The 16,236-nt window shown below is 37.2% G+C and overlaps 1 protein-coding gene across 1 annotated transcript in view; it reads right to left on the bottom strand.

Moving 5' to 3' along the window:
• LOC125230334 (von Willebrand factor A domain-containing protein 8-like) overlaps window positions 1-16,236 on the bottom strand; it is a 99,245-nt gene that overhangs the window by 32,336 nt on the left and 50,673 nt on the right. The window contains exons 6-8 of the mRNA XM_048135465.1: window positions 2,169-2,327; window positions 2,014-2,075; window positions 825-877 (exon numbers count right to left, since the gene is read on the bottom strand). Coding sequence (XP_047991422.1) covers window positions 825-877; window positions 2,014-2,075; window positions 2,169-2,327 — 274 coding nt within the window. The remainder of the gene's footprint in view (window positions 1-824; window positions 878-2,013; window positions 2,076-2,168; window positions 2,328-16,236) is intronic.

Here is a 16,236-nt window from a genome sequence, read left to right as displayed (position 1 = left end):
TCACATGCGTCTTTGATTAATGTTTGCGGAGATAGGCAGGCTGACGATTTTTTATCTAAATATAGAAAAGTAACGCAAAATGAAGTGCAAAGTAATTTGAAATACACCTAGGTAAACAGTCAACTGAGTAAGGAACGTTATCTACATATTTAGGTAAATTCACATGAGACATGAACAGAGAAGGAAAGCTCGATGACGCGTATTCTTTCTCTGTCTTCTTGTATGCTACCCTTTTTACAGTTTTAATTTCTCGAAGGAGGTCAGTAGTTGACTACAAACTCAAAATAACACTCTTGAAAAAAATTAAGGGTCACTGACCTTTCACAGTAAATTGAGGTAGTGTGAGTGAAGGGTGTTTGTGTGTGTAATGGGGTAATTTGACAGATTCTGAAAATTCTCCCTGCTCTACCCCCTCTTAAGTCGATATAGCGTTCGACATGTATGCGTCGCGCTCTCGACATGTAAAGGCGGGGTGTCGCTACTCTTGAGAAAGGTTCTCGAAATTGAACCGAAACATGTCGAACGCTATATCGACTTAATACGTGAGTAACCCGCTTAAAATATTTTTAAATATGTATGAGTCTCACGGGAGTTTTATAGTTAAAATTAAAATTGCATTATTCTGGTAAGTTTTATTGGCGCAGTTGGTTAAGAACAAATTCGAAAGTCCCAAAGTTTCTCGTGAAAATAATACTGTGTATGTCTCTTGGATATTTGTTTCATGTATTTTTTTTTTTGCTTCAATCACTTTTAAAAAGAAAATAAAATGTATAACTCGCGCAGGCCTAAAAACTTTATAGCAAACTGATTAAGGCCAAAATAACCAACCTTGAACATTAACTGTTGTGTGACAATGGACTTGACACCAAGTTCAGATCTGATGAGAGAATCGCGTGTAGACATAACCTCACGAGGATTTTCAACACAAAACCAAATGGATGCATCGGAATCGACAGACATAATGTAACCTGAACATTCGGTGCCTTTATAGGGTTTATCGAATGTATACTTATTAGGTAATTAGGTATGGCATGTATTAAATTATATGTACATATAACATATTTTACTGTTTAGTCTCAAGGAAAACTATAGATATGCTAATAGCACCACCAAAAACCATTATGTTATAAAGTTAGATATATGACATAACTCGCTTTTGCCCGCGGCTTCGCACGTGTTAGAAAGAGACAAAAAGTCATCCCGTCAACTATCTCCACATAAAAAAATCACGTCAATTCGTCACTCTGTTTTGCCGTGAAAGACGGACAAACAAACAGACACACACACTTTCCCATTTATAATATTAAGTATGGATATATGCTCTTACTAAGACGGCACATGGTGAAGAATTCGGACACGTTCCACCGTGATGAAACGGCCAAGGGATTCATGGCTTTAGCCGCGATAGCTAAAGATAGGTCGAGATCGCAGACTTACAAAATTTAATAATAGTAGTGGCATCATGCAGACTGCTCACGGAAAGTAGGGTAGACTAACTTGCTGCAACTCTGAGCTGATGAGTAAGTATGGCCGACAGTAGCTGTTCCAATAGCCTGGTCTCCTCTGGTCCTTCAGGATAGTCTTTCCAGTATATAGCTCCTGGCGTACAGACTATCCACGGGAACTAGACTATGCAGCTCTGTGATGTGATGTGCGCGTACACAGACAGTTACTGCTCCGTAGCCTGATCTACTCCTGGGGCTTCAAAATAGTCTTACCAGTATAAGGGCAGCAGAATGCAGGCTATCCACGGGGATGACGGGCAGGCTGACTTGCTGCAGCTCTGGGCTGATGAGTGATGACGTACGCTGCCTACGCTAACTGCTTCAAAAGCGTGGTCTATTCTAGAGGCTTCAAAATAGTCTTACCAGTATAAGGGCAGCAGAATGCAGGCTATCCACGGGGATGACGGGCAGGCTGACTTGCTATAGATCTGGGCTGATGAGTGATGACGTACGCTGCCTACGCTAACTGCTTCAAAAGCGTGGTCTATTCTAGAGGCTTCAGAATTACCTTACCAGTATAAGGGCAGCAGAATGCAGGCTATCCACGGGGATGACGGGCAGGCTGACTTGCTACAGATCTGGGCTGATGAGTGATGACGTACGCTGCCTACGCTAGCTGCTTCAATAGCGTGGTCTATTCTAGAGGCTTCAGAATAACCTTACCAGTATAAGGGCAGCAGAATGCAGGCTATCCACGGGGAAGTCGGGCAGACTAACTTGCTGAAGCTCTGGGCTGATGAGTGCGTACGCAGCAGAAAGTAGCTGCTCCAATTTCGCCTGGTCTACTTTTGGGGCTTCGTCTTTTAGTGTGTTGAGGTGTTCCTGGAAAGAAGAGAAGATAAACTGAATGTAAGAGACGTAGTTACAACTAAATACGGAGTCCATAAAAACGCGGAGCGGTGATTGGTGAGTTTTCAGCAAAGTGTTTGGCAAGGGTGCATTGAGACCGCTTGCATTTGTTTGAAACGTGAACTATGCACTAATAGCTTAAGGAAAATACATGGCACAATTATGATGCCACATCAAAACGTTTCCAGAGACGCCTGCCTCGTTAATTCACCTTCGTATTTATAAGTCACGACAAAACCCACCATGTTATTAATTTTCTAAACAATCAGGGATATCGTCGAGATATGGGTGTACAAATGTGTTACCTGATATTTAAAATATTTTATTTTTATATCATTAAACATTAAAGTGTCTAGTTATTATAAGGATGTAAGTTTGTGCGTACCTATGTCAAGTTATTATAAGGATATAACAAACGGCTATTGCACAATTAATGATAATTATATGCCTTAAAACTTAAATTAACAAAACAAATACAACGCAATATTTTAAAATGAAAATTTGATAATAACATCAGTAAACTTTGGCAATTAAAACTTGGATAACAGAGAATTGGCACAGCACGCAATTTGGTATAAACAAATGACTTCCGGCTTCAATGTCTTTTGTCAGTTAGTTACCTAAAACATGTTGGTCTGAGAAAATGGGTTTCATCAAAAAATGATAATTTCGTTATTGTCAAAAGTGTAACCGTATGGTAAAAATGTGAGGTTGTGCGGTAGTTGCTCTAAGGGCCAGTTGCATCAACCAAATTTGACAGACACATCATCGTCACGCAGCAGACGTCTATGGAACTTCCCATACAATACAATTTAACGAACGATTTAACGGTGACAGATGGTTTGATGCAACCGATGGTTTGATGATGGCCCTAAATGAAGTGGTATATATAGGTACTCGTAGTCAAATCGCGAGGTACATTGCCACGTACTAAAGAATTGACGTATTTCAAATTAAAATAGATAGTTTGGAGAAAATTGACTAAGTACGCCTGGCCTGCTAGCCGAATGGAATTTCTGCGACGCCAGACGCCGATCGAAAGACCGCTGGCTCTGTCGCGCCAATATGCAAAAGCGATAGAGATAGATAATATAGATATCTACGAGCGTTTGTGCTATTCGGCTACCCTGACGTTCAGTGGGCTATTTCCCCACAGTGACATTGACACTGATAATTCTGTGTGCCTATTTCTGGTTGATAACGAGCATTATTACTTATTAGCGTCTTTCCTAGAACAAGCAATGAACAGCGGACTGACACTGTCGGACGACAATTGTCATTGTGATCAAATACACCACAGCCAAAAACTTTTATAAGTGATCCTGCTGGATTTTTTCTTACAACAAATATACGCAAGTAGAAATAGTGTGTGATTCACCCGATAATTTACCTAAGCCCCTTTTTCGACATTTATCGCGTGTCCCGGCTACCCATAAATCCCCAGGAACCTGTCTACAGAGTTGTAACTGACACGGTGACCCATTATTTTGATGAAATATTGAAACTAACATGCCTGGGAATGGCGAAAAAGAATTTATAAGAAAGTTTTGTTTTTATTTTTGCCACAAAAGATATAGCAAACATAGAAAAAAAAGCTTACACCAAACTTTAGCTACTGACGTGATATTTATTCGATATTGCTAACCCCAAACTTCATTAGAATTTATGACGACGATTAAAACGTTGACTTTGAACATGAAAGCTAGCTTCAACTACCATCAGATACTTTGGAGCGGCAAAGGTTCTCACTAATATCTAACTAAGCCTTTATCGTCAAAGCGTCGAGTACGTCTTGAGATGGTTTTGAGCACCGAGGTGCGATGTAACGATGTATCTAAAAACTGTATAGCCATAGCCTTCTTTCTATTGCCAAAAACAGAATTCCATTCCGCATACAGCGTAATCTTCTTTAAGAGTCATAGACAAGAACAGATTTTGTGGCGCAGGATGTTGTAGTTGCCGTTCAAGTAAATCGATCATGTCATTGACTCTGACTGCCAATTTCCTTCAATCTGCTTTGAGTTTTTGAAATAGTTTCATAGTACTGCTGCCGCAGTCACAATCTGAATTTAACCTTAAGATGCCTTACTCGTATGTTAGATTGCGTGCCACGATAGAACGTAATTGCAATGTCACCCGTCCTGTTGCGAAATTAATTTCTTGCGACTTGACTGCGCGCTGTACCTAAATATTTGCAAAACATTTGTTAAAGCTTTGAGAATACCCCTAGCATAACTTGACCCGAGATGTGTGGTTTATCGACATGAAAAGGAGAATTATGGATATCAGTAGATCCACTTTTGGTTCATTTTTGTTTCGATTGGTGAGCACTGTGAATAGTAAGCTGGTGTTACACTAAGTTCTGATGGTATCTGCTAGGCGATTACCTGAGCATGGTTGACAAACATGCAACTAATTTGCGTTATATCTTTTGGTAGAAATAGTTATAGCCACTGCAGTGCAGTTTATATTATTTAAATTATATATTTTATGCATCTGAGGTACATTCAGAATATTAGCATTATTGAAACTAGCCAAGGGAAGCCCGAAAAAGATGCTTAATTGCTGGCTATTCAGCGCGATACATCTACAATATCTACATATTATATCTATTCGAGTATATATTAATCTTTGAGGTAAAAGGTGGTCAGGCATATTGACGATCCTCTTTTCTGTTATTAAAGATTGTCATGCTCTAGAATCTCTAGAATCCAGTAATAATAAATCAATAAGACGAACTCAGAAGAACTTCATAGTAAGTAGCCTAAGTCAAAGTACCTAAGGCATATTTGATTTAGATGATGGAAAAATAAATTCTGACAGAGCCTATGACTTTGTTTAGGTACTTACTTACTTTACTGGCTTAGCGACCCAAAAAGGATATTGGCCTCCGACACAAAAGATCGCGACTCTGCCCTATCCTGCGCCACTTCACGCCAGTTGGGTATACCGAGTGTGGGCAGGCGTTTTTAGGGCTTCCTCGCACCAGCTATATCTGGGACGCCCGCGCGGACGTTTTCCACTCGGGTGTCCCACATATACTCTTCTCACGACTTTGTTTATTATTCAAATATCCAGCGAACTTTTCTCTCGTCTCAGGTTAGTTAGTAGCGTGAATAAAGTGAAACTCAACTATGCCTACGACGCATACTTTGAAAATAAAATGTAAACTCATAAAATAGTTGTTCCACATCCACCCCTCTCATTAGCATGTCGTGCCTCGGAGACATTAACGCTGCACGTAAACAATTTGCGATTAATTCTGACAACGGCGCCCTCTGACAACTTATTAGCGGTAATCGTTGGACAAACAAAACAACAAAACTATACGTAGTGGGTATAACAAAGTCATAGGGCGAAGAGGTTCGGCCGAATGTTATAACTTTTTTTTATATTTTTTTTATATATTATTTTGACGACCGGTCTGGCTCAGTTGGTAGTGACCCTGCCTGCTAAGCCGCGGTCCTGGGTTCGAATCCCGGTAAGGGCATTTATTTGTGTGATGAACACACATATTTGTTCCTGAGTCATGGATGTTTTCTATGTATATAAGTATGTATTTATCTATTTAAGTATGTATATCGTCGCTTAGCACCCATAGTACAAGCTTTGCTTAGTTTGGGGCTAAGTTGATCCGTGTAAGGTGTCCCCAATAAAAAAAATAAAAAAAATAAAAAAATATTTTTAAATTTATGGAAAAATTCACAGCTCCGGCAGGACTCGAACCTGCGACCTCTGGCCTTTCCGGGGCCATCACGCTTCCAACTGCGCCACGGAGGCCTGCTGGATGTGTGCGAATTTATCCATGCCTTCCCTCAATTCTCAATAACCTCCAAATAACTATTGAAAAATATGTTCAATGATAAATATTGAATTTAATTAATTGTCCTCTTTTTAGTTTGATATTTTACAGTAGTTATTAACTTTCTTTGGGTTAGTGTTGATAATGGCAACACATAACTTCCAACATAGTTGCCGAAGACAATTTCAGTCCAACCACGAAGCAGTTAGCACTAAATCCCTGTCCGCGGTAATAAAGCACGGCGTGTAAACAATTCCACCGTAATTACAAGCAACCTGCGGGTAATTGCAGGTTGCTTGCACTAAATTGATTCATATCGGTTTAACCTTGTTTGATATTTTCACTTATTTGACTTCCTTTCTAAGTTCTTTCAAGGGACATTTAAAAGGGAGTCATTAGTAAATAATTGTATGGCTCGCTATCCGCACTTGTTGCCTATACAGAGAACATCAGAGACAGGCCCCTATTTCTCCATCTTGACAAATGTCGGCGACATATGTCGGCTGACAATCCGACACATTGTCGACGACATGTGACAATCTCATAGAAAAATTGTGACAGTTGTCCCCGACAAATGTTTCGTGAAACAGAGGTCAACTTTTCCAAGTTGACACTTTTGTCGAAATGTCGCTAATTCTTGACAGGACTTTAGAGAGCGGTCGAGAATTTCTTGACAATTGTCGAGTTTTAGGGATAGTTGCAAAATGGCGTTATATAATTATACCTAGATATTTTTCTGGCACGAACGAAGTGACACTAGTGACTTTTAGTATAAGCTTGCTTACATTATAATATGTCATTAATTATTAGAATTATGTCGTTAATTATTGCCCTGACTCTTGAGTAGTTTTATGTGCTCTGCCTACCCCGTTTAGGGAATATGGACTTGAATTTATGTGTATATAACATAAAAGGTTAAAAACAAATTTCAAATGTTTGTAAATAAATTGACAATAATAATAAAAAGAACCACATTTTAATAGTTTACATAATTTCTTACATGATTATTCAAGATTTTATGTATAGATATTATCATTGGGGGTAATTAATAACCTTATGTTATGTAAGGCTATTTGTCGATAAACGGATTGTCGATGTTTTTGTTTTGTCGAATACTAACAACGACGTTCGTGCCAGAAAAATATCTAGGTATAAATATTATATACTATATATTATACTTTGTGGTTATAGTTCAAATGGATTGGGTAGTATTTTCGATAAAATATTCCAGTCAGCTTAGGTTTTTTCTTGCTTACAATATCGTTTTCAACCAATTCACACAAAAATTAACAAATTATATTAGTACCTAAACCTTCCTCATTCAAATACTTTTGTGATAGATGAAAACCATAAGAAAATGTGTTTAGTCGTTTTTGAGTTAATATCCCTAAGTTTAAAGATATATATTTTGGTGGGGTTTAAAGTATTATTTATTTTATGTTTAGCGTACTCTTTGGTTATTTGATAACATATAAAACGTCCGTGATTAAATTACCTAATGTTATAAATTAAACACGTTCACGTTACAAAAATATGACTATTTAAAAAAGAAAAGATAGTTTATTTATAATTATACCTATAAAACATTACGCGTCTACGTTTAAGAAAGTAAAAATATTTTTTTATTAAAAGTTCCATGAGACTACCCGACGAGTACCCGTTAGCTAATAGATATTTACTATTTTGGCACTTCGGTAGCGACACATTTGCTTTTATATATGGCCGGTATGGATGATTTATTATTTTTGATGGCAAGAAAAAAAAAAGCTAAGATAACCGCTCGCCGCAGACATAACACGACGAATTTGAAATGGATTTTCATGATGCCGAATGTTACCTATAGCGAATCCATACTAATATTATAAATGGGAAAGAGTGTGTGTATGTTTGTCTGTCCGTCCTTCACAGCAAAACGGAGCGACAAATTGTCTTGATTAAAAAAAAAAAACATTTATTTCAGACTCAAGGTCCATAAACGGTTAGTAGAACATTAAAACTCTAAAGAACTAATATTAGTGTTAGTAAGACATTTCCTAATGAAGACTTAAAAAACCGGCCAAGAGCGTGTCGGGCCACGCTCAGTGTAGGGTTCCGTAGTTTTCCGTATTTTTCTCAAAAACTACTGAACCTATCAAGTTCAAAACAATTTTCCTAGAAAGCCTTTATAAAGTTCTACTTTTGTGTTTTTTCATATTTTTTTAAACAGTCATATGGTTCAAAAGTTAGAGGGCCCGGAGACACACTTTTTTTTCCTTTAAGAGCGATTATTTCCGAAAATATGAATATTATCAAAAAACGATTTTAGTAAACCTTTATTCATTTTTAAATACCTATCCAACAATATATCACACGTTAGGATTGCAATGAAAAAAAAAGGTACTCCCCACTTTACGTGTAGGGGGGGTACCCTAATAAAACATTTTTTTCACCTTTTATTTTTGCACTTTGTCGGCGTGATTGATATACATATTGGTACCAAATTTCAGCTTTCTAGTGCTAACGGTCACTGAGATTATCCGCGGACGGACGGACGGACGGACGGACGGGCGGACAGACAGACATGGCGAAACTAAAACAATTCAAACTTAAAACCTACATAGCGACAGCGTGCAGCATTTGCCATCGGTTGAGCATGGGGCCATTTTCACGTGGAGATAGTTGAAGGGATGGAGAGTGACATAGGCTACTTTTTGTCTCTTTCTAACGCGATTCGCTCGCCGCGGGTAAAAGCTAGTATAGGTATAAAGTACCGGGCAATGATAGTACATTAAGTATGACACAAATGTGCTAGTTTGGTCAATGTCAATACACATGAAGTGATATTGTGCGTGCAAGCGAAGCGAGTGCGCATAAGAGAGCCAATGTGTGTAATTTTTATTTATTTAAAACCTGTGTTTAAAACATATTAATTATGAATATGTGGTTCGTAGATCAACAAATCCTATCTAAGTAAATGACCAATGCACATGTGTTTCATACGTTTTACGCAAAAACAAACAAAATTTACATATTAATTAGATTTTATTGGCTAAAACAGTTAGTACATACATACATACATACATACAATCACGCCTGTATCCCATAAAGGGGTAGGCAGAGCACATGAAACCACTAAAGCTTCAGGGCCACTCTTGGCAAATAAGGGGTTAAAAGAAAACGAAACTGTGCAAAACAGTAAAAGTCCAAAATGTGACACGTTGTCCGCCCCACCCGGCGCTTGCTCCACGGATATAATGTGAGTGTGACCAATTTTAAATGGAGCCGTATCCATGTTGTTAGCGGCTAGTTTCAATATCAAGTCTATCGGGTTATCATACAATACCCGTAACACAAGTGCGGTAGTGTAATAAAAAGCCACACAGTGTAATTTCTTATGAGCCTAAAAACGGTTCAATAATATCATTGTTATGAGCAAGTGTGTTGAAATAGTACATTTCGATACAAGTGCGATTAATAAGAAATTCTAAAACCGGCCAAGAGCGTGTCGGGCCACGCTCAGTGTAGGGTTCCGTAGTTTTTCGTATTTTTCTCAAAAACTACTGAACCTATCAAGTCCAAAACAATTTTCCTAAAAAGTCTTTATAAAGTTATACTTTCGTGATTTTTTTCATATTTTTTAAACATATGGTTCAAAAGTTAGAGGGGGGAGGGACGCACTTCTTTTTCCTTTAGGAGCGATTATTTCCGAAAATATTAATATTATCAAAAAACGATCTTAGTAAACCCTTATTCATTTTTAAATACCTATCCAACAATATATCACGCGTTGGGGTTGGAATGAAAAAAAATATCAGCCCCCACTTTACATGTAGGGGGGGTACCCTAATAAAATATTTTTTTCCATTTTTTATTTTTGCACTTTGTTGGCGTGATTGATATACATATTGGTACCAAATTTCAGCTTTCTAGTGCTTACGGTTACTGAGATTATCCGCGGACGGACGGACGGACGGACGGACGGACGGACGGACGGACGGACAGACAGACATGGCGAAACTATAAGGGTTCCTAGTTGACTACGGAACCCTAAAAACGAGTGGCGATAAAAGTGGCGTTACACGTTCATACAAAAAAATCAAAAAATGTGATAAATAACATTATATTTATTATATTATATACCTACCGGTCATAAATTTGATACAACCCGGTACTGTACACGTAACGTCAAGCGTAAAAAAAAAATATGGGTATACAGTCGAGTTTATAAATATGTGCACATTTTTCACCTTATTGCAACGAGTTAAGGTGAAGAAATGTACACATATTATTATTAATAAACTCGACTGTACACATCTTACCCAAAAATAGCATAGCATCTCAGTCCGGTGTGATAAGAGCGTAGTATATGAGACATATTTATGAGACGATTATTTCGATACCTATTTTTGCACTTGACTGTACTATAGCAGCAAGAAGAGCGCGATTACTATATTTGTCTCGCATTAATAATTTGCGCGTATAATTAGAACGACGCGACGCAGGTACATTGCGGTCCTACTTAGTTGACCGGTTTTTTCTGTCTGCGGGTTAATTTATCGTGTGACAATTGTAGATTTTGGTGAAACCAAAACAATATGTCAATGTCAATTTTTCTTGACATATGTCGGATTGTCACGATGGAGAAATAGGGGCCAGACAACAGAGGCAACCATGACCATGGAGACCTCATTACAGACTATATGGAAGATCTAAGCTAAAATATAATTTATTGAAATTAATTTCCATTGAGTACCTAGTCTGTTAATATTTTTTGATGAATACTTTTGCATGTTAAATTGTATCTTGTTATTAATTGCATGTTAATTATAAGACGTAATTTTTTGAAAAGAAGTGGCCCGCCGAGTTTCTTGCGGGTCCCATAGTGGATACCCCCCTCCCCACTGAGGGGGGACTGAAATCTTCTCGAGGCTGAGGCGTAGGGTTAGAAGAGCCGGCGTAGCTTTTTTTGACGTTCATATACGCATTGTAATATGCCTACTTGAAAAATAAATATTTCACTTTCATTAGACTACATGGAGGATCAGATCACAGGTCTCACTCGTAAATTTCCGTAGCATGATTTACTTCTCTCAAAGCTAAGGTCTTCAAGTAAAAATAGTAAAATGTAGGACTAAACTTAGCAAAAGAGGTCATGCCATGTTCAAGTTTACGTCAGGGCTATTCGTGGGCCGGGGTATAAAACGCAGCGGCATACATTTCCGTTACTGACACATAAAATAGGAGACTTAAGGCGACATGCGTCTTATTCTGACGAAACTGTAAAACAACGTAAGAAAAACTCTATAGTAATTGGTCAGATTACCTGCAAGCAACGGCAGCAACCCGAATTCTCAACAAATTTTGAGGATTCACTACGGCACTGCAATATAAGTAGCTGGCAGTACTATTTTTTTATTTTTTTTTCGCACTCAGGTGCTGATGCTAAGAGAGTGTAGTCGTGGTCAACTAGCTCAAATCAGGGCATGACGCATCATTATGCAGCATCCGTGTCTTATTGGGTTTTAAAGAGATGCAAACAATCAAACATCATCAAATCACACAAAACAACGGAATGCACTTGCACTGGTCTTTAGCTTGAAAACCTAAAACATACGAGAAATATTTAATCGTTGTCGAGCCGAAGACCTTCTTTCGTCTTCAGAGACTCAACATGGTTATATGCGAATTATGCGACAAGGAGTGTCGTGTGTGAGTGTTGCAAAAATCGGGGATGCAGTGGCCAATGATAAATTGATAATAAATCTTTGGTCTTGGCCGCAAAACAGCGCTGAAGAATAATTTGAGACGAAACTTTCAACCTTTTTTTAAACATCCGTATTTTTTGTCACAGCAATAAAATAATGTCAAGTTTTGTGACTTAATTTCTCAGTAAGTACATTGTCTTACTCGTAGTTTTTTTTTGCATGTGGACCAAATTTCCGAATATGCAGTAACCCAGTGAGTGGCGTCGTATCTGATGGCGCCGTTATCACATTTGAATATCGCCACAACTATTCAGGGCTTCACAGTTTTGTCGCCACCCATTTTACTTCTTGTGGCGAAGTTTTATCACAAAATCTTGAGTGTCTTGATGTACATAGTTAAAGTTTTATTTTTAACAGCGACACTGAGTGTACAGACATCCTAGGTCTACACAGTTGTTGCTATAATTTCTCAAAAATGTTTATTTAGTGTGTACTGTATAACCTAACCACAAAACTAAAATTTTGAAAAAACTCTATATTCATGAAACATGGCTAAGAACACTCCCGACTAACTCAGCTTTCAGACAAAAAAAAAACGAAATCTAAATAGGTTCATCCGTTCGGGTGCTACGATGCCACAAACAGACAGACAAACACACACGTCAAACTTATAACACAACGTCGTTTTTGCGTCGGGGGTTAAAAACACAAATAAAAATTTCAAGCTCCCTTCTTTATTTTTTATTCAGGTTACTACAATATCTCAATACTAGTATCACGAAATTTGAACCAACACCGAACGTGCAAACAAAATTGTGCAACTTAACTTTCCTTAAACTTAACTTAAACTCCCAATTCTGTTTCCACTCTAATTTAGACAAAGTTTCTAAATATACAGCGAGATACCATCATTCCATTAACGGACCAAGTTACTTCGGAAACTACTTATTTGCACCAACTTACCCGTGCCCCAAATCACGACGCCACACGTAATACTAAAGTTCAAGTATGCATAATACAATAAACTTTAAAGACCTTATTGTTATAACCTGGGGGACTATTTTCGTTGGATTTCCTTAATTTGAATATACGTAAGTAATGCTATTTTGAAAATATGACCGCAGAAATAACTTTGTATTAGTATTAGTAAAGGATAACCTTTCGTGCAAAATAACAGTTTACATCCGATGCTTTGATTATGCAAAATGACTGCCGAATTTATAATTTGCAGTAAATTTGGCGGTTTGAAATTTTGTATAGTAATTTATAGGTTTGTATTTGGGTTAAATTACTATCACTATACTATAGCACAGAGTGGTACCTACTGGAAAGATTTGGTTATCTTATTATATGTATGTAAAAAAATATAGGTAATCCCTGTTGCATAAAAAACTATTTAAAAACAATACATGCAAATTTTATACTCGTAAAATATAAGTAGGATCTATACATGGTACGGGATTGTTTATATCTGTGGTATAAAATTGTTTTTGTAATGTTTTGTGTTTATGTGCAAGAAACGTATTTTTAACCCCCGACGCAAAAACGACGGGGTGTTTGACGTGTGTGTCTGTCCGTCTGTCTGTATAAATAAATAAATAAATATTATAGGACATTCTTACACAGATTGACTGAGCCCCACGGTAAGCTCAAGAAGGCTTGTGTTGTGGGTACTCAGACAACGATATATATAATATACAAATACTTATATACATAGAAAACATCCATGACTCAGGAACAAATATCTGTGCTCGTCACACAAATAAATGCCCTTACCGGGATTCGAACCCGGGACCGCGGCGTAGCAGGCAGGTCTGTCTGTATGTTTGTCTGTGTGTGTGTCTGTCTGTAGCATCGTAGCTCCCGAACGGATGAACCGATTTAGATTTAGTTTTTTTTTTGTTTGAGAGCTGAGTTAGTCGGGAGAGTTCTTAGCCATGTTTCATGAAAATTAGCCCACTATGTCGGGGGTTTTTTTTTTTCAATTTTTTAATTTTTATCTTTACCTTTAATAAGAGCTCCTTCACTGATAGGTATTTGACATAGGTATTCATGGCATCATCTAAAATCTCTTATATAATTGAAGTTGAACCAGTCACGTCATCTATTTCGCAGAAACCTTAAAAGCTGGTAAAAAAATCAACAGCAGAAAAAAGGCAGGTTGACAAATTAGTGAAGAACCGAGCCGAGGATAATGTCCCAACTTGGCACGCCAACCATCGAGCACCATTTTGTGCCTAAGGGCGTGTTTACACGGATCCCTTCGTTTCACATGATGATTGAAAGTCATAATGTAATAATTGCCAGATCATCATTAGTCATAATTATGAAACTGTTAACTTTTCTACATTAAGATCACCCATAGATAGGTTAGGTTTGTCTTATGGCAACCCTAAAAAAATAAGCGTTTCTGAGAAAAAACTAATTATGACTAACGAAAATGTGGACAAACAATACATTATGACATAAGACTTTATGGTAACCAATAGAGACCCGTGTTGGCACTGTGTCATCTGCATCTCTTTGATGCTCACACTTTTTGACGAAGGGTCAATGCGAAAAATTTCTTTCTTCATCAAAAAATAAATAAATTGTGTACGTTGTTCTTAAATTTCGTGGGCGAAACAGTCTCTAATTCTCTCCGGAATTTACTAGATTTACCTTACATTAAGATTCCGTAAGAATATTAAAATGTGTACATTAGTCCCATTGTCAAGAGTGTGTAACTGTGTAAAACGATTTTTAAGTTTGTAAATCTTGAATTTGTACTTTGCCACTTCATTTCTTTTTTTTTGCCATTTGTTTTGTTTTGATTTTTTTAGGGAATTTTAGGTCAATTGTACTCAGAATCACGAGTACTTTCAATCTCACTGGGAGACAAAAATTGTCCCAGAATTTCCATACATTTTTGTTACTTTCCTCTTTTGTTACCCCACACATGTATGGAAAATGGTAACAAAATAAGAAAAATCGTATGGGACAATTCTTTTAACTACTAGGATTGAAGAAGCTAGTGATTCTAAGTAGAAATACCACACATTTAAAAAAATATATCAAATTTCATAAAAGTGGCGAAACAAAAAAAATGCTCTTAAAATTATTTTTCTGTGGTATTACACCATTTTTACTACGCAAAAGGACATCAGCATGACCAAGCCCTAACCCGGGGTTAAAACCGGCCCCGATCGGTCGCCCCACGGCAGTCACACACAACTTCGAATTCGCGAGGTCGCGTCACGGCATCCGAACCACAATACCGCAACGAAAACAAATCATCAAAAAGAAACAAACGTGAAACGAAAGTTAAGACTATATGGAAAAGTATTTTAGACAGAATATAAAAGATTTAGTTTGATTCAATTAAATATATCAAATCAAGATCATTGACTTTTGTGTGGCTAAAGAAAACTAAAAGAGAAAATAAGACACAAAACACGGATATTAAGATCAAATACAGATTTGATTACTGTTTAAAAAAACAAAGGAAAGGAGAAAAAAAGTTGAAACGAATGTTCTCTATTCAAATTTCAATAAGAGAAGATTATATGAGCTAAAGTAGAATGAAGACGATCTCATCGATACCTATGTCAAGAAAGTGAATGGACATAATACTACGAACGTAGTGGTCTGTAGAGATCTACGAGCTACGACGTAGTCAACGCAGTGACGGAGTGATGGGATTTATATGAAGGAGGTAAATAGTATCCATCACTTTGGTAGTTAATTATTACTTTTGTTAATAAGTAGAAAAAAAGTTGAAAACTAGAAAATGCATCGTCTAAGTTGATATAAAAATTAAAGCTAACATTGTATTTCAGTGTCCATGTAAAACTCGTGTAAGTAGCTAAAACTACAGAGCAGCATTTTTTTTTTATAAAAGTATCTACATTTGAGGATTTCAAAATGATTTTATTGAATAACTTCTAACTAAATTCTACGACTCTTTTCGCACAGACTAATACTGAAAGTCAATCTAAGGGCCCGGAAATTCATCCAGAAATCATAAGAAAAATTTATCGGTTAACATTTGGAAAACCATAACTTACCTATACCTAACTCGGTTGTTATGAAAATCAACTGTCCCCAATCCCAATTCCCGACATTCAACAGCATAACTAAATAGATATCAACAAAGCTTGTTTTCAATTTGCAAATGCGTCGAGGTTGAATGGTCTCGTTACCCTCTTGCTTCGTTACTTCACAATGCCACGTTACAGTCTATAATCTTGCAGACTTTACACTTCATACACATGGCTTACAGATCTTAATCCACAGAAGCTAGGGATTGAATCTCGGGAAGGGTATTTATTTTGTGTTCTAATTATTGTTTAATAACCTAACCACAAAATTAAAATTTTGAAAAACCCCCGACAGCGACATAGTAGACAGATTTTCA

Source organism: Leguminivora glycinivorella, chromosome 10, assembly GCF_023078275.1.
Source record: "Leguminivora glycinivorella isolate SPB_JAAS2020 chromosome 10, LegGlyc_1.1, whole genome shotgun sequence".
In the NCBI taxonomy this organism is placed as follows: domain Eukaryota; kingdom Metazoa; phylum Arthropoda; class Insecta; order Lepidoptera; family Tortricidae; genus Leguminivora; species Leguminivora glycinivorella.
The sequence above is the reverse complement of the archived record's forward strand: the minus strand, read 5'-3'. Positions and strand labels throughout refer to the sequence as shown.